The sequence below is a fragment of the Balaenoptera musculus genome, chromosome 13, assembly GCF_009873245.2.
Source record: "Balaenoptera musculus isolate JJ_BM4_2016_0621 chromosome 13, mBalMus1.pri.v3, whole genome shotgun sequence".
Classification (NCBI taxonomy): domain Eukaryota; kingdom Metazoa; phylum Chordata; class Mammalia; order Artiodactyla; family Balaenopteridae; genus Balaenoptera; species Balaenoptera musculus.
This window is the reverse complement of record NC_045797.1, coordinates 36507444-36526147: the sequence shown is the minus strand read 5'-3', so window position 1 is coordinate 36526147 and position 18704 is coordinate 36507444. Positions and strand designations below refer to the sequence as shown.

The window sequence follows — 18704 nt, the reverse complement described above, 5'->3', positions numbered from 1 at the left end:
GCACACCCAGGCAGTTTTATATGAGTTTTACCAAACATTCAAGTATCATATAATTCCTTTTGGCACTGGTTCAGAGAGGAGAAAAGAGAAAAGCTAGTCAAATCACTCCATAGGGGTAGTACAACTTTGATATGAAACTTATAAAGGATAGTAAAAAAAGTAAAATTGTGTACCAACCTTGAGCAAATTGTAAATCCTCTTTAAAGTTCCCCCCTTATTATCTCTCTAGGTAGAAACAGTCCCCACTGGCTCCTCTACAGCTTACACATACTCTATCCACAGCATTATTTAACACTTTAGTGCACTCACACGTTTTCATATTTGTCTCTCATTGGTAGACACTAAGATCCTTGCGGGCAGGGATTGTTTTGTGTTTATATCCCCTGGCATGAAATACAGTGCTTACTCCATGGTCATGCTCAGTAGTTGATGAATGATGTGAAAAGAGAGAGGGAAGGGCCTTTCAGGTAGAAATACCAGTAATTTGTACAGACAGGAGGTGGGAAATAAAGAAGCAGTGAGTAAACCATTTGGCTAGAACATAGATTTGTATAAAGAAATAACATTGGAAAGGTAAGTCAGGGCCAGTCAGGGGGACCTTTTCAGTGCCGAGGCTAAGTTTAGTTTCAAAATCTACTGAAGGCGTTTGAACATGCAATGGCTAAATCAGATCTGTGCTTCAGAATCCAGATGTGCACTTTTTTGAGCTGCCCAGGACCTATCTGGTTTAAATCCATCATTTAAAAAATTAGAAAACTACAGTCAGAGAGGGTAGGTGATCTACCCAAGGCCAAAGAACATAGTATTAGTTAAAAGCAGGCAGAAGCTGACAGGAAGTAAATGTGATTAAAGTCACACAGTATATGGTCCAACCAACAGGCAAACCGAGGTTTATCCAACTCTGAAGTCCATAAACTAGATGACACCAGGAGATGAAGTACATAGACCATACGTAAACCCTTTCTGAACAGTCCTAATTTCAGGTAATAAACTCATTTCAAATAAAGGTAATTTGTGTAATGTAAAACTAAAGGCTGATTTATATTATTATTACTTTTATTATAAAACAGAGCATTTAAAAGAATTCTAGTTGGCTTTATTATATTAAGTCATTTTGATTAAGTCTTTTATTCAGTTAGCTTCTGGACCCAAGATCAATAAAATGGTGGGCATGAACAGGAATTGAATAGGAATAAAGCACTTCTTTATCCTCACAAAATCCATACCTGAAGCATTACAAGTGGTATTAGTTACTACAACAAATTGGAAAAGTTCCAGAAAAAGGTAAAATAATTAGTTAAAAAGGACTCTTTGGTCTTAAAAGATAGCCTGTAAATTTATAAAACCAGAAGAGGTAGGTAGGGATAGAGAAAACTTGTACTTGTTCATTATATCTCAGAATACTAATTCTGAAAAATTAAAAAAATTAAAGCCTAAAAGATAATGGATTTAGAGAAAATACAGGAACATACTATTTTACCCAAGCCAAGACATTAAAAAATACAGGTTGGAGGAGGTTGCTTTTTTTTAAGTTACATTAAAAAAGAAACAGAATTTCATACTCAAAGTACTGATACAAGGTGAAAATAGCCATAGGTTCGTGATAATGAGTGATGATGGAACCACTGTCAGGAATAGATAGGGCAAGATCTTGTCTGCACCTCTTAGATTAACCCTTTTGGTGCTCCTGTCCCAGGCAGGAAACTAGACTGAGAAGGCACTCTTCTAAAGCCCTTCTTACAAATCCTTGCCCCAGCCATGGTTTGGCACCACAGAGTCTTGCAGAAAATAGGCATTTGACTAATGTTTGCTACCTAACTGAAGTTTAAAGAAGGTGGTTGATAACATAGCTTCGATAGGCATGAAATCATGAGCAAACAGTAATGACAGTACTAATAATGATAATGACAAGAATCACAATAGTAATTGAGAGTTTAATATATGTAGTTATTGCTCTAAATGCATGTATTAACTCATTTATCTTCGTTAACTTTATTTTTCAAATAATGAAACCATAGAGGTTAGTAATCTGCTCAAGGACAGAGAGCTAGGTAGTGGCAAAGCTAGGATTTGAACCCAGAAGCTTGTGATATTAATCACTATGCTATTCAGACAAGTCCTGAAACTGTGTATCCTCCAGATGTGATACTTTAAAGGATCCCATTTCATATGTAATTTCCTTTGTTGAATATTTGGAAAATAAATTGTATGTTTTAAAAAGTATTCACACTTATTTCAGAATAGAAAACTAATAATCCTATTTTATTTTCTCTTCAATAAAATGTATATATTTGCTTTAGATTTACCTCCAGTCTTCCTTGAGCATAACCCAGGAGCAGCAGATTGGCTCTGTCTTTCTCAGAAGAAATGGGGGCCCAAGGCCAAGCATCATCACTGACCAGTGGCCACCAGCAAACAACTATATCTTGAACACAATTGATAGCTAGACGACGCTGTGTTGTCCTGTTTACTGGGCCAGGGATTTCATAATAGGAAATCTAATGATTAAAAAAAAAAAAAAAAAAACAGACAAGGATCATTTTTAAAATGCAAAATCCTCAAAGTATTGCAAAAATTAAAGCATCTGTAAATGTAGATAAATGCAAGTAAATATGCATGTTAAACATGTGCTTAAGGAGGTGTCAGAATTTACCAAATTCTTTTGACACATATATAAAAAAGACATATGTTCAAAATTCTCCCCATTTTTAGCAGAGGAAAGGAAAAGGAGAAATGTGAGTTAGGGAGGAATTGGCCGTAGCAATCCCAATCAATACCAAAATGTACAGTCATGGTTGCTTGACAGCATCGACCTACACACAGGATTTAAGACCGGCTATATTAAATGACAAGTTCAGTACTGCTGACCAAGAGTGTCTGACTACTGTTTAAGACATAACATGTTAACAATGACTGAATGACTGACAACAATAAAAGGAAAAACAACTTGAGGCAAATATCACTTTAAAGAATATATGAGACATATACACAAAAATTCTGCATAAAGGGATAAGTCACAGCATCATGCTGCATAAAAGTTTATGCAGCTTCTGAGAATTATGCTTTTCTTTCTTAGGACGGATTTGTAGAATTTATTATTCAAACTATGTTATTTTGGAACATGGTTATTTGAAAACATAAGCACGGCACCATCTGGGTGACACATGCCAAGGAAATATAGATTGCACCGTATTTCTGCTTAAGGAATTAATGGAAGGTTGATAGCTTGGAAGCCAAAAAAAAAAAAAAAAAACTATCTTGCCATTGCTGGTCAGCAATAATCGAACCACTTTCTGGGGATTAAGCGCATGGCTAAGCCTACTGGACCAGACACTAGCAAAGGGCAGGGGGTCTTCTTATCAGAGAAATGCTTCTGGAGCCAGTCTCACTACATGACAGATTGCTTTCATATTCCTGTCTGCAAGGCAACAAAGGATGGCAGTAATGCGATAATGCCAGAGTGCAATGGGTGTTAAGAACCCGTTGCATTTATGTATTGTATTTAGTAAATAATCAGGCTCATCCAAATTGTGATCTCACCACTCAACCAAGCCCATTAAATCAAGGTTAATGCTTTAATAATCCTCTGCCATTTTTTTTTAATATGGTCAAAAGGAACCCTTTTCTATTTGCATGCCCATAATATTATTGACCTCTTCATCCTCTGAATGCACATCAAAAGGAACTGAAATCAAAGTAATTACCAATGTTGTTCTCTCATGGTAAACATTTAACTCCTTGCACTGTCCCTGTCCCTTCACTGTTAAATAAACTGAATTGGATTTTTAAAATGTAGACAGGAAAACTTGTTAAAGGTCAACACTTTCAGGATATTTCCCCTACATTTTTCTTTGCCAAGACTGTTTCAATCTAAAAGAATTAAATTATGGTACAGCTGTAAAGAAAAGCAGAATTATAGTACTCTACACTATTTCCTTGTTTTAAAATCCAAATGTGCAATGACAGACAACACAGATGTACTTTATGCTTTGAAGTGCAAATTCTTATATTTAAGCTCTCAATATCACTATTTTAACTAGCTATCTTCTTAAGAGAAATACCACAATGGAATTGCTAAGTCCTTAAAAATATACCTACATTATTTTGATGTCCTACCTGCCATGTAAACACGTTACTTAAGAATTTCTAGATGAGAGCTGGCACTTTCAATCCTCACATAATGCAAATCATACATGTTATCTGAAATTTCATGTTTGCTATGAGTATTAATGGCATCAGTGTTCTATCACGATGGTCAAGAGGGCAAGTGAAATGAGTAAGTTTCTTAAAACATCCTTCCAATGGACAAATGGCAGTTTTTACTAAGTATTTAAATAACTATATTTAAAATACTGAACCAGAAAATGAAATCCATGGGTTTTCCAAAGGGAAGCAGGCTACTTCTCTAATGTAAAGAAATGACATGGAGTACTCATGGAGTGCTTAATTTCTCAAAGCTAAAGGCAGAATGAATAAACAAATAAGTAACTCCCTTACTCAAGGTATAGGGCCCATATACTCGGTCTATTTTTCACATCTTTTCATCAGAAAAGATGACATCCTGACAGTTTCTCTCTGCTCTCATTAACGGGAGCTAATATCCTTCAGCTGAGAAGACTTTGCCAAATTATCCACCACACCTAAGATGGAGAAACTAGCCATACAAAATTTTATATAAATGCATTAAAAACAGTTACTTTAACAGTTTGAGGTAATGCATACTGGTGCATCTTAAAGACCAGTATTAGTAAATAAACAACATTTTAAGTAAATCTACAGTTAGCCATTCTGGAAAATAATATCCCATTAAGAATGCTAAACCAATTTTTTTTACTAAACAAAATATAATATATGAATACCACTGATTTTCAGTTTAAAAGAATCAATATATACAAAGTGTTACAGAAGCTCCACAAAGTCGGCAGACAAAACCAAATTTTAGTTTATTACCACAATGAAACACTTATTTAATGTATTTTATCCCATGTTAAAAATCTTTTTTATAAGAGTAGATTTTTCCACTAAATAAAATTAAATCCTCTCATACCACCACCACCTCAGTCACAATAAGAAATAATGCAAAAGGGCAAAAGGTTAGGTTAAATACTACTTTTCAAACACACACACAAAGTTGACTTTCAAGAATCTTTGCCCTTGTTACAGATACTCTAGGTATGGTGTAAGTGTGCATCTTGTTTAAGGAAGCTGCATATCAGCCCCGTTCCCAGTGAACTGTCTCAAATCCACGTCACAGAGGCTGGATCAATCTTGCAAACACAAGTCATTGCTGAAAAGAGGCCTTGAACTGAAACAGCCTGGAAAATGTATTAGATACTCATCCTACCAGAGAGTATGCCTTCCAAGCAGTTAAAATGTAATGTGGCAAAACTTAAATTAAATACATCATTTAAAATAAAAATCCTGCCTTAACAGATGTAAGGTCCCTGATACAAGGAAACAAATTACCTGGAGTTACTGAAGGGAGAGATACTAACACAGGAAGGAGATTTCTTTTTGCATTTTTCTCCACAGTTAGAGTTGGGTGTGGGGGGTGGGGGAGTCTTCCCACTCTTCGTTTATTACACATTTCTATTAACCTTTGGAAGTGCCTTCTTCTCTCTTTCTTTTCTTGTGAAATGGAAGCCAGAGCAGCTATCCTTGCCTAGAAGGATGATACGGGGTCTTAGGGGAAAATGAGAATGGTGTATATACTACCACTAGCAAGAAAACCATTTTCGAATGTGTAACTTGCCTCTATTATCTGTCTCTGACTTCCGTAAGTACTATATAAATTACTCCAAGCATGCCACTGTTAGACCCCCACAATGAGAGTAAAAAAAGAAAACTCTGGATGGCCACTGTTTCTAGTTGATCAAGCTTAATCCTATAATAACTCTGGTTTTTCTGAAATCCGGAATCATTCAATAAAAACAAGCATAACATCAACTCATGTGATACTCTAGCATACCTTAATAATTAACAATATGACTATATAAAATGAAATCTCTACCTTATAATCCAAGGCTGAGAGCTTTTCCAGTCTTTTGTTTGTATCAGGAGAACCCATCTTCTTGGTAAACTGAATAAAACATAGTTTGTTTTGTGCCAAAAATGATAAGATGATAAAGCTGTCTGTGAGAAGAGCTTAAAAAAAAAGATTTGATAATACTATCAAATACTGAGTTAGAATAAAATAATAAAGAATTAACAGTTTCTTCCACTGAAATGTTACAAAAAACTACTTTCAGAAGATAAATGAATATTAATTGAAATAACTAAAGTCTCCTAAATACCATTATGACATTTTACAAAGATAGTAAAGATACTGGGAATAAACAACAATCATCAATCTAATCATGCATGGATTTGATACTTTTTCTTTTTTCCTGAGACCATTTCAGTACACACTGATGTTTGGGGACAACCTCCAAATGAGATGTATTTGGAATAGGGCTAAGAAAAGCATAAAATAAAGACCATTTCACATCTGAATGTAAAGATAAAAACATTTACTTTTATTTGTGCTTAGCCTTTAATCCTGTGTTTATATGATATAAACCATCTGAGAATAAATTGGATTTATTAAGGGATACAGATCAGTGTTCTCCACCAATTTTTTAAAAAATTTTTCATCAATGAATCTTCTTTCTGAGGGTATACTAGTTGAATGAAATAAAGCATATTATATCCAATATGCACATTATATAAAATAATATTTGATAATGAAGAGTAGCAAAAATATTTCTACAGCTTTATTTTTAAAGCACACAGGTAGATAATTAATATTCATAGGTTACATAAAGGGCCGTTAATGTTATAAAAATTGTTGATAAAAACATACAGTAGGAATTTGAGAAATGTTTAATATTGTTCCCAGCATAAAGAAATTATTGAATGTTTTATATATTTTTCTTTACTTCCATATCCTGACTGTGCAAGCAGTAACCAACAGTATATCTACACAATTACAGGAGAATCTGGAGAACTGCCAAGAAATCACATTGTTATCATGGTCTCATGAGAGTGTATCATTTGTGGTATAAATAAAAGAAACAAGTGAAAAAAGATATCTCAGCGACATGAATAGTGTTGGAAGTCTCCTTTTAATTCTTATGGAGGAGTATCAATATGACAAAATCATCAGAGCCACTATTTTATTTGCAGTGTCAATGAAGGGGTCAATTATTAGACATATGAAAATGGAACCTCTTCCATAGGGAAGCTTCCTTAGCACCATGATCCTATAAGGAAAAGGAAACGGCACACTTATAACCCTAACCCCAGCTTTCATTATCAGGTATATGGCTAATGATAGCCATCCTGCAGAGTGCTTTTCTCTATGAAATTGTGTCTGATTTATTCAGAGATAGCTAGTGAGCACACACAGCAGAAGGAAGGTTTCTGTAATCTAACCTCTATCCTTTCCATTAGATCACACTTTCCTTTGATTATTCAATTTAAGATACTGACAATTTTCAATCTCTAATGATAATGCAATCTGTTTCTTAGACCATTTTTTTACCTTGAATTAAACAACATAATCTTAAAACTTTAGGAGTCAGCACACTGTAGTGCAAAGAAAATGGGCTTTGCAGCCAGAACCTGGGTTCAAATCTCAACCCAGTCATTTTTGGGCTAGTCCTTAATATCTCATTGGTGGTCATGTTCCTTAGTATTACAGCTTCAATTTCCTTATCCATAAAATGGAAATAACTATACCTTAGAAGGAATAGTTCTTTTAATTAAATGACATACATAGGTTAGCACAGCATAGAGCCTTTTAGGGATTAATAAATGTCAGTACCCTACTTTTTCAATTACTGGCTTAAAGTCTTTTTTTATGTGCTTTGTAGCAATTATGTACTGATTGTGGTATCACTTAATGGGATTCAGATTTATCTAGTATATTTGGCATTGATTTTTGATATTTATAAATACTGCCCAGGGCTTCCCTGGTGGCGCAGTGGTTGAGAATCTGCCTGCTAATGCAGGGGACACGGGTTCGAGCCCTGGTCTGGGAAGATCCCACATGCCGCGGAGCAACTAGGCCCGTGAGCCACACCTACTGAGCCTGCGCGTCTGGAGCCTGTGCTCCGCAACAAGAGAGGCCGCGATAGTGAGAGGCCCACGCACCGCGATGAAGAGTGGCCCCCGCTTGCCGCAACTAGAGAAAGCCCTCGCACAGAAACGAAGACCCAACAGAGCCAAAAATTAATTAATTAATTAATTAATTTGTTTTAAAAAGTTAAAAAATAATAATAATTAATAAATAAATACTGCCCAACTCTCTCAAGTTAGTATTCACAGACTTTGGTAACAGAGAATCTTCCTAACAGCCAAAGCACAGGTTTTGTTTTTGCTTTTGTTTTTTTACTGGTGGCTGTGTTGACAAATTTGGGTTATTTGTTATTCAAAATTCATGTGAAAATGAAAAATATTTGAAATGTCAACACACCAAAAAAAAATAAACCTCTTTTGAAAATACGTTCACATTTTTTTAAGCAAAGAGTGAAAAATACTCAAGGATATGAGCCTAACACTTGACAAAAACTTTGATATTAAATATTAGTCAAAACTTGTATGGGTCCCAGGGGTTGTAACTGTGCTATTACAAGCAATTACTTGTGTTTTCAAGTCCCCAGTGGTAATAATTAGTCTACCTGTTGACACACTATTTCTCCTGCCCCACTGTTAATGTAGGCAATTGATTTGCACATGGGGGTAATTACCATCACTGATGGTGTCTGAGATGAGCTTCCCCACCAGGCTTCTGTCAATCACCACTTTCTCCAGCTGCGGCCCGGAAAGGCTTAAGGACACCAGCACACCTGAACCAAAGAGAAGCTAAAACCAGGGAAAGGGGGAGAGGGGGAGGGAGATATACTGAGAATTAGAATCTTTTAAAAATCTCTCCCCAAATGCACAACTTATACAGATATTTACATGTGCATCTACACCATGGAATTATAAAGAGCCTTTTCTTCTTCGAAAAACAATCACAGACATTCTGAGTAAAAAGATACAGGTGGTTAAATGATGCAACACAATAAGGGCACTGATTAGTGCTATATGCAGAAACTGAATTTAGTCCATGTTTATTAGAAGTGTAATCTTCTAAATACTTAGAAAATAACCGTGTGGAAAAAACTGCTTTGCACTGCATTCAGAAATGTGATGTGTCTTAAACTGAAATGTTTTCAAAGATTACTATTTATATCAGAAATTAAAAGATTTCTTAAGCTTTGAATAATCAATGCTACACATTAAATAGAGAAAAGATGCCATCATTACAATATTAACAGCAAGTATTACAATTTATTTGGAATTTAAACCGCACTTCTACAAATAAAGATCTTGTCTAAAATATTAAAATACATGTAAATCAAAGCAATTAAAGTAAAATGTTAAATGTTAAAATTCATAAATAAATACCACATACCAGAAATAGCTTCTCAAGGAGAGATACAGTAAAGTATGCAGGCTTTATTAATATTAGCGTTCACCACCACCAACAGAAGATGTCTGGATATCACCATTATGGTTTTATACTGCTCCTTTCCATTTGTGGCAGCATAATTCATTCATCTCCAAATGTTTAAAACTTCTGAAAGGACTATGCATATGTGTATGCTTGTTATCTATGAGATTATGAAATATCAACATTGGAAGAAATTGTTTCACCTTCAGGGCAGCAGACTCAAAGCAGATGAATCATGGAATAGCATATGGTATAGAAAGAAAAAAACCAATTGTCAGTAAACTAATCATGAACATGCCAGCCAAACCCAAAGACAACTATGATTTTAAACAAAACAGGGGACTTCCCCACCTACCTAAGCATCATGTCCCAGCTAGAGAGGATGATTCTTTGACAAGACATATTGTGACATGTGTGAGAGATGAGCAGCATCAGGGACCAGGTTAATAAAAAAAAGAAGACCATTACTCCCCTATGGTCTAACAGATTCCAGGCACATGAATCAGAAAAGAAACTGAAGGGTCCCACATGACTTAATGAATTGTCCATTTCATGTTAATGCCCCCAAAGGGGGCGGAGGGCAGGGGAAAGGAGAATTTAATCAACTTTATTGGTCTGGGAGACTAATAAAAGAAGGCACATTTGTTCCAAGAATTTCAAAATACTTCACAAATTAATTAATCTCTACTGAATTATGAATTACATCCAGCCCTGCCATATACCTTGATGACAAACACTGATAGTTCCCTTTTAGGGAATTCCCCCATAACAATATAACATATTATATTATATTATATAACATAATATATAATAATATAATGTGGTCTTTACTCCCTACATTCTCCCTTCTCAGGGAATTTTAGGGTCATCTTTCATATCTAGTTCTCCCCCTTGTAATAGCTTTTTTCTCCCTTCCTCATTTATTCAAAGCACCTCAAATATCTGTCCTTTTCTATTTATTTTTATCTACTAAAACTTTATACCTATACTCTTAAGCACCTCTTTCCTCATTATCCACTGATTACTAGCTCCTTATGGATACTAGCAAGGCCACTTTTATCTTTGTATCTTCAGTGCCTAGAACAATGCCAGGCACATAGGAGGTGCTAACTAAATGTTTAGAGAAAGAATCATAATTAACATCATAGGATCAAATAGTTCATAGTTAGAAGGAAACCTGGTCTAATCTTCCACTCCCACATGACATGGAAGTTCCTCTGCAGCATCCCTACAAGCATCCTTCAAGCATCCAGCCCACGCTTGAAAACTGCCAGTGACCAGAAGCTTATTACCTTACAGGAAATCTGTTCTACCACTGGAAAGTTCTAATCAATTTAAAGATCATTCTTTCATTTTTTTCATTCAACAGAAACTGAATGTTGATTATATGCCAAACACTAAACTAAGTTTAGTGGCTCAAAAGTGAATCAAATATAACCCTTAAAATAGGTTAAATATAGGTTAGTAGAGAGAGGTAGGGATATAAGCAAGTAAGTGTAATAAAGTGTTACTGGTCCGATTATAAGAATACATACTGGGTAGACTTGGGGGACTGAGAAGAGGTGGTGATGCTTGAGCTTGAGGTGAAGGCTAACACCGCCTTCTAAGAACTTCTACAGTAGCCCCAGTTTCTCTTCAATAGTGCTCTTTTTAAATATTAAAAGATAATAACATAGTGGTTAAGAACATGGACTCAAATCAAAATGAAATCAGCACTGGCTCTACCTCTTACTAGCTGTGTGACCTTGAGGGAGTCACTTAACTTCTGTAACTTCATTTCCTCCTCTGAGATGAGATATAATAATATCTACTTCATACGATGAGGATTAAATTGCTATTTACAGTATTTAGAGTAATGTCTGGCACATAGTAAATGTCTGTAATTATAATTATTGTTATTATTCAAACATTACTCATATGTTTTCACTATACCATTTACCATCTCTGAACACATTCCTCTTTTTTAAAATCTTGTGCCCAGACTGGGCTCAATGTTAGATATGGAACACTAGACTCCAGGTGAGTTATAACCATTACAATCTTTTGTCACCTTTCCTATTTGCTCTGACTTAACAAGGATACTGTCTCCAAGATATGTGCAAGTTCCTTCAGGACTATGGAATTTAATTTGTCCGAGTCCCAAATTTGTTGTTATTTTGTGCTCTCACCACAATTATCATGAACTAACCCTCATCTCCTAATAGAAATTGCTTTTTCTATGTATGAGCACTTGTTATGTTATAAAATTACTTCTAAAAGACCACTTTTGTCGGATGGAGATGGAAAGTGCACCTGTGATAGTACGTAAAAGAGGGAACTTAAGCTGGAAAGGATTTGAAGGGGAAGTGTCAAGGCGTAGCAGGAAAGCATACATACATCAGTAGATAACTGATATACACATGGAGATAGGAGCAGTGATTTGGGGACTGTGGATCCTGCCCACTGAGCTTGGGCATTCCTTCAGAATCTTTCTCAAAGGATGGGTGCAGCCACTAATGCATTCACTCATTCATTCCACAAATGAATATTTAGTATTTTGTATGAGCCAGGCCCTGTTCTAGGTGCTGAAGATACAGCATTGAACAAAACAGACAATGCCCTTGCCCTACCTCCCTTCAGGAAGCTTGCATTTGAGTGTGGACACAGAGAACAAAAAATAGTTTTAAAATAATGTCAGAAAGCAATAAGAACTACAGAGAAAAATAAAGCACAATACGGATGCAGGCTTTAGGAGGATGCTGTTTTAAGTAAATGACTAATAAAGAAGTAAAAAGGCCTCTCTGAGGAGATGACATTTGAGTACAGATCCTAATGAAGTGAAAGAACAAGTGATATGAGTATTTGGAGAAAGGGAGTTTGAGGCAGAGAACAGCAAATGCAAAAACTCTGAGGTTAGAATGTGCCTGGGACAACTGAGGAAAGGTAGGCCAGAGTGGCTTGTGGGGAGTGAGTGAGAGGGATAGTCAGAGGATGAAATTAGCGAGGTAGTCAGGGGCCAGGTTACACTGCACGTTTCTGATGAGAAGCCATAGGGTTTTAAGCAGCAGAGAATTATAATTTATGTTTTAAGGAGGGATCAGGGCAAGAGTAAAAGCAGGGAGACCATTAGGAGGCTATTGCAGTGGTCCGGGTGAGAGAAGATGATGGCTTGAACTAGAATGGCAATGCTAGAGGAAACAGTATGTCGATAGATTTGAGACATTTTAAAGGGGACTTGCTGAAGAATTGGATGTGGCATACAAGAGATAAACTCAAAGGTTTTTGGGCTGAGCAACTACGTTTACCGAGATAGGAAACACTTGAGGAGAAGTAAATTTAGCTTGGGGGAATCGAGGGTTTGGTGTGGACATGTTAAGTTTAAGGTGTCTATGGACATATAAGTAGAGACATCAAGTAGTCTGAAGTTCAGGGTGAAGTGGTGGCTGGAGATTATATTTGGGAGTCATCAACAATGTAAAGGTAGTGTTTAAAGTTATGGAACTGAATAAGCTCTCCTTAAAAAATGAGTGGAGAGATCATAAGGGTGGGGCCCTAATCTAATTTGACTGGTGTCCTTATAAGAGGAAGAGACACAAGAGGGCTCTCTCTTTCCATGTGCACACACAGAGAAAAGGCCATAAGGCAACGAAGTAAGAAGATGGCTGTTTACAAGTAAGGCAGAGAGGCCTCATCAGAAACCAACCCTCACAACACCTTGGCCTTAGACTTCTAGCTTCTAGAACTGTGAGAAAATAAATTTCTGTTGCTTAAGAAGAAAAAAAGAAGTGGAAAGAGAGAAAGAGGTCCAAGGTCTGAGCTCTGGGACATTCCAATCTTTAGAGGTGTTAAAAGATCAGGTTAGTCCTCTATTGACACCTAGTGTGGGTACTCATTAGGATCAAGGTATGTCCATCATTTCAGATTTCCAAATGTCTTGTGTCCTAGCAGTATCCCTAACACCAGATTTTGGAATAAGAAGGTATGAACAAATTAATAAATTAATTAATGCATTTTTATAAAACAACCTGTGGGGAAGCATAAGGTTTCCAAGTACTGGTGCCAAAGATATTCCTGGATATAGTAATGGCGATAACCAGAATTAGGGGGGAAAAAAAGTCTGAATCTCAGGAAAAGAATATTCTAGCCCAGACAGGAAAGTATCTCCACCTGTTTCCCCAAAAAGTTAGTTCTTAAGCTCTCCAAAATGGAAAAAGCCTATGTAAGATTTGGCAGGACAAGAAGGAAAAAGGGCACCAAGATACTGTTCTACTCCACTACAAGGAACTGGAGAATTCAACAGCTCAGAAAATGAAAAAGAGCAGACAAAGAAGCAAAGGGAGACACCTCCAGAGCACAGAGATCCACAGGATGAATAAATGAGAGAGCCCATGGGATTTCCCAACATTGTTCCAATTTTAATGTCATTCCTTGTGCAGAAGATGACTAAGGCAAAATAGGAACAGAAACTTTTCCTCTTCTCTGATACCCTGTCAGACAGGAAGTATCTTCCTTGCTAGTTCTCCTCTGACCATGTTTCTTCCTATTGCTTTTATAATTTTTTCCTTCTCATTTTCTTCAATAAGCTCATAACCAGAGAGGTGTGCTTTCTCTTTAAGAAACTAAGAAATGATTCCCATGATATTCAGATGGTTCTTCAAATTGGTTTCTCTTAACCTTATGTTGAGTACTTAATCAGAAGTGAAATGGAACTGGGAAAAGAAAGAGAAAATTTTACCAGATGACATCATTAAGCAAAACAAAACTTAAGCAACCACAAGAATCCACAAGAATCTGAGTTTCATTCACTCAGTAGATCAAAAATATGCGAGTGCCTCCTATATATGCCAAGTATACAGAAGGGGATACATTGGTGAATGATGCAGGCATGTATTGGTAGACTATGCGTAGAATACGGCGGAAAATCTCATCTCAGAGAAGTGGAGATTTTGGTTAAGACAGATGACTGCTTCCTAGAAGAGGCAGTTTAGTAGCCATAAAGAAGAGAAATATTACATCATACATCATGTATTGACCGATACATCATGGTCTCAAGTATTGAAGAACTGGTGCAGTAAATAACTGTGAATGAGCTATTTTATAATGGTGATCGCAGCAATTTAATTGAATTCAGTATTCTCATTGGCTAAGGAAACTCCCCCCCCAGATCATGTGATTATTATCACATCTGGGGAGAAGTGAAAAGTAAAGGCATGCAGGATCAGTACTAGAAATCAACACTGGGTGACAGGTTCAATCCATCATTTAAGAGGTAAGTCATGGACAGGCAGCCAAGACTGATCCCATGAAATCATCAGGAGACGTGGGAGACAGCAGGTGCTAAACACTACAATCCAGAGAGGCAACAAAGTATTATGACCCTTGGAGTGAATTCTAGGGTTGAAGCAAATATTTAAAGTATCAATATTATAAACCATTCCTCTGGAGGCCCAGTGAATTTGCATCAGGCTGAGACCCAATACCTCCCTCAACCCTGCCCCCAATCCAATCCATGGGATAAATTCTGGAGAAACTCAGAACTATAGACAGACAAACAATTCTACATTGAGGAAATCTATAATGAAAGGTAGGGTCACTGATCATTTTAACAGATAACCTGCTGGAAGAGAGATAACATGTTTTCTGTAATTTATTCCTTCATTCAGCAAACATTATTGAGTATACAGGGAAATCATGCCTGACTAATCCATTAAAGTAGAGAGACAAAAGTGAATGTAGTTAAGACAAGAATAAGAAAAAAAATTTAATTGACTCACTATAGGGAATTGACTAAGGAAAAGAAACAAAAGGACAAGAAACAAACAGATATTCTTTTCTAGATAGAGAAGTGCTAACAATGGGGTTTCCCAAAGATTTCTGTGATGTTATTCAACATATGGAGCAGATACATTCCTGGAAATTTGCCTGCTAAATCTATTTCAAATTACAAAATCTCATCTTCTCATTTATTCTCAGTATAAAATGAGTGATGCTACATTTTAATCCCTAATGTAATTTTAAATCCAGCTCTTTTATATATATGTATATATATAAAATAATTACATAAAATAAGTGATTGTTCTTAGAAAATATAATATTTTATGAAATTCACAAAAGAACATGGTACAAAGGTAAATCTTGTATTTGCCAGTAGTTTTAAGGATCTAAAGGATAAAAACAGTGGTAAGAAATGAACAGGACAGCACATTACTTTTGTACAAAATCTTATAATTTACAGAGGACTTTAATACACACCATCTCTATAATTCATATGAAATGCCAGTACAACTCTGGTACATAGTAAGTACGTAAGTTAAAAAATAATAGTAACAAGGTTAATCCTCATACTAATTCACAATCAGAAGGGTAAAGCAACTAACCAAATGTCTCATAATTAGTGGAGAAGTAGAGACCAAGACATAGGACAAATCCTATGTCCCCCTCAACCGGCCCACTTAGGAACTAATATCCTTTAACTCTCACTCCGTTGATTTCCATGCAGTAGCCCATCAGGTTTTCTTCTCTCCAGCTCCTTCTTCAACCTAAACCAGCTTCCCTCTAAACCAGTGGTTCTCAAGTGTGGGGATGATTCTGGCCAGCAGGTGACATTTGGCAATGTCTGGAGACACTGTGGTTGTTGCACCTGTGTATGTTAGCCAGTTCCATGGAGGCTCACCTGAACAAAGCACCTGTAAACGAGTTGCTGTGGAAGCAAAGGTGTTTTCCATGTCTCCAACAAGCAGATGATTTGGAAGCTTCTCAAAAGCTAATCAACACTTTTCTCATAAAGAAAAGGTAACAAATGAGGACCAGGTCAGATATTTTAAATGGAGTGGTGGGCAGTGCACAGTTCAGATCAGAGCCTGGAGGAAGCCTGTACCAAATGTCTGTAACTCTGTTCAGGGATATGACTCTGATAACTAATGCCAGTTGTCAAGAAAGAAAAAGCCCAAGGGCAAGTCAGAGCCCTAACCATAGTCTGATAGAAATATCCTCCTTTAAGAACACCTCCTTGCTTTTGTTCTAATTCTCGGCTCACCAATCAGCCTTCTTATCTATAATTTAATCCCTTGAGTAATTCATCCATCAGGTGGGGGGCACTGAAGCTATGAATATATATTTGATAACCCAGGAGTTCAGAGTAAAGAGGAGAGGGCTTAGAATTAGGCCTTGAGGAACCCTAACATTCAAGGACAGGGGAAAGAAGCATAGGCCTGAAAAGGACACAGAGAAGAATGCTGGAGAGGTAGGAAGAAAATTAGAAGAGCAAAGTGTCATCAAGAACTAAAAGAAAAAAGTATTTCAAGAACACTGGAGTGGTCAGTAGTGTTGAATCCTCCTGTGTATTTAAGATGATGCTTTAAAAAAAAAAGTCTATTGGATTTAGTGATACAGAGGGTTTTTTGTAATCTCAGTGTAAAAGGTTTTCAGTGTAATCATGAGAAAAGTATAGCTGAAGTTGGTTAAATGCTGAGTGAGCAATAGAGAAATGGAGACTCCAAACAGAAATTCTTTTGAGAAATTTGATTCTGAAGGAAATGGACAAGACATGGTGGTACCTGAGATGAATACTAATTGTGTTTATTTGTTTAAATAGAAAAGAGTAGAGCCTATTTAAGTTGACCAGGAATCTCAAGGAATTCCAAATAGCAAAAACGATTTTGAAAAAGAAGAAAGTTCTCACACTCCCTGATTTCAAGACATATTATAAAGCCACAATAATCAAAATAGTACGGTACTATCAAAAGACAGATCTACAAGCCAATGGAACAGAATAGAGAGCCCAGAAATATACCCTCACAAATATGATCTTCAAATGATCTTCAACAAGAGCCAAGACCACTCAATAGGGAAAGAACAGTCTCTTCAACAAATGGTGCTGGGAAAACTGGATATCCACATGCAAAAGAGTGAAGATGGACCCTTACCTTACACCATACACAAAAATTAACTCAAAATGGATTAAAGACCTGGACTCAGACCCAAAACCATAAAACTCCTTGAAGAAACCATAGGGGAAAAGCTTCATAACGTTGGATTTGAAAATGATTTCTTAGATATGACACTAAAAGCAAAAATAGACAAATGTGACTACATAAAACTTTAAAACTTTTGTGCATCAGAGGACACAATTAACAGAGTGAAAAGGCAACCTACAAAGTGGGAGAAAGTATTTGCAAATCATATATCTGACAAGAGATTAATATCCAAAATATACTTTTTAAAACTCCTATAACAACAACAAAAAAATCAAAAAACCCAATTAACAAATGGGCAAAGGACTTGAATGGACATTTCTCCAAAGATGATATACAAATGGCCAACAAGCATATGAAAAGATGCTCAACATCACTAATCTTTAGAAAAATGCCTATCAAAACCACAATGAGATATCACCTCATACCCACAAAATAGCAACTATCAAAAAAAAAAGAACACACACACACACAAAAAAATAACAGGTGTTGGTGAAGATATGGAGAAACTGGAACCCTTCTGTACTGTTGGAGGGGTTGTAAAATGGTGCAGCTATGAAAAACAGGAGGTTCCTCAAAAAAATTAAAAATAAAACTATCATCTGATTCAGCAATCCCATTTGTGGGTATATAAGCAAAAGAAATGAAAGCAGGGTCTTCAAGAGCTATTTGTACACCCATGTTCACAGCAGCATTATTCACAATAGCGAAGAGAAGGAAACAATCCACATGTCCAGCAACAGATGAATGGATAAACATAATGTGGTACATACATCCAGTGGAATATTATTCAGCGTTAAAAAGGAAGACAATTCTGTCACATGCTACAACATGGATGAACCATGAGGACATTATGCTAAGTGAAATAAGCTAGTCACAGAAGGACAAATACTGCATGGTTCCACTTACATGAGGTAGCTAAAATAGTCAAACTCATGGAAGCAGAGAGTAGAATGATGGTTGCCACAGGCTGGGGGTAGGGGTAAACGGAGTTGTCATTTAAAGGGTAGAGTTTCAGTTTTGCAAAATGAAAAAGTTCTGGACATGTTTCACAACAATGTGAATATACTTAACACTACCAAACTGTACAGTTAAAGATGTGTTAAGATGGTAAATTTTATGTGTTTTTTACAATAAAAATTTTGTTTAATTAAAAAATTTCAAGTTTGGGACTTCCCTGGTGGTCTGGCGGTTAAGACTGTGCTCCCAATGTAAGGGGCCCAGGTTTGATCCCTAGTCAGGGAACTAGATCCCACGTGCCGCAACTAAGACCC

The 18704-nt window shown here is 36.3% G+C and overlaps 1 protein-coding gene across 1 annotated transcript in view; it reads right to left on the bottom strand.

Annotated features, from left to right (window-relative positions):
- LOC118906362 (WD repeat containing planar cell polarity effector) overlaps positions 1 to 18704 on the bottom strand; it is a 409302-nt gene that overhangs the window by 263189 nt on the left and 127409 nt on the right. Inside the window, exons 8-10 of the mRNA XM_036873828.1 lie at positions 8730 to 8844; positions 6011 to 6144; positions 2307 to 2498 (exon numbers count right to left, since the gene is read on the bottom strand). Coding sequence (XP_036729723.1) covers positions 2307 to 2498; positions 6011 to 6144; positions 8730 to 8844 — 441 coding nt within the window. The remainder of the gene's footprint in view (positions 1 to 2306; positions 2499 to 6010; positions 6145 to 8729; positions 8845 to 18704) is intronic.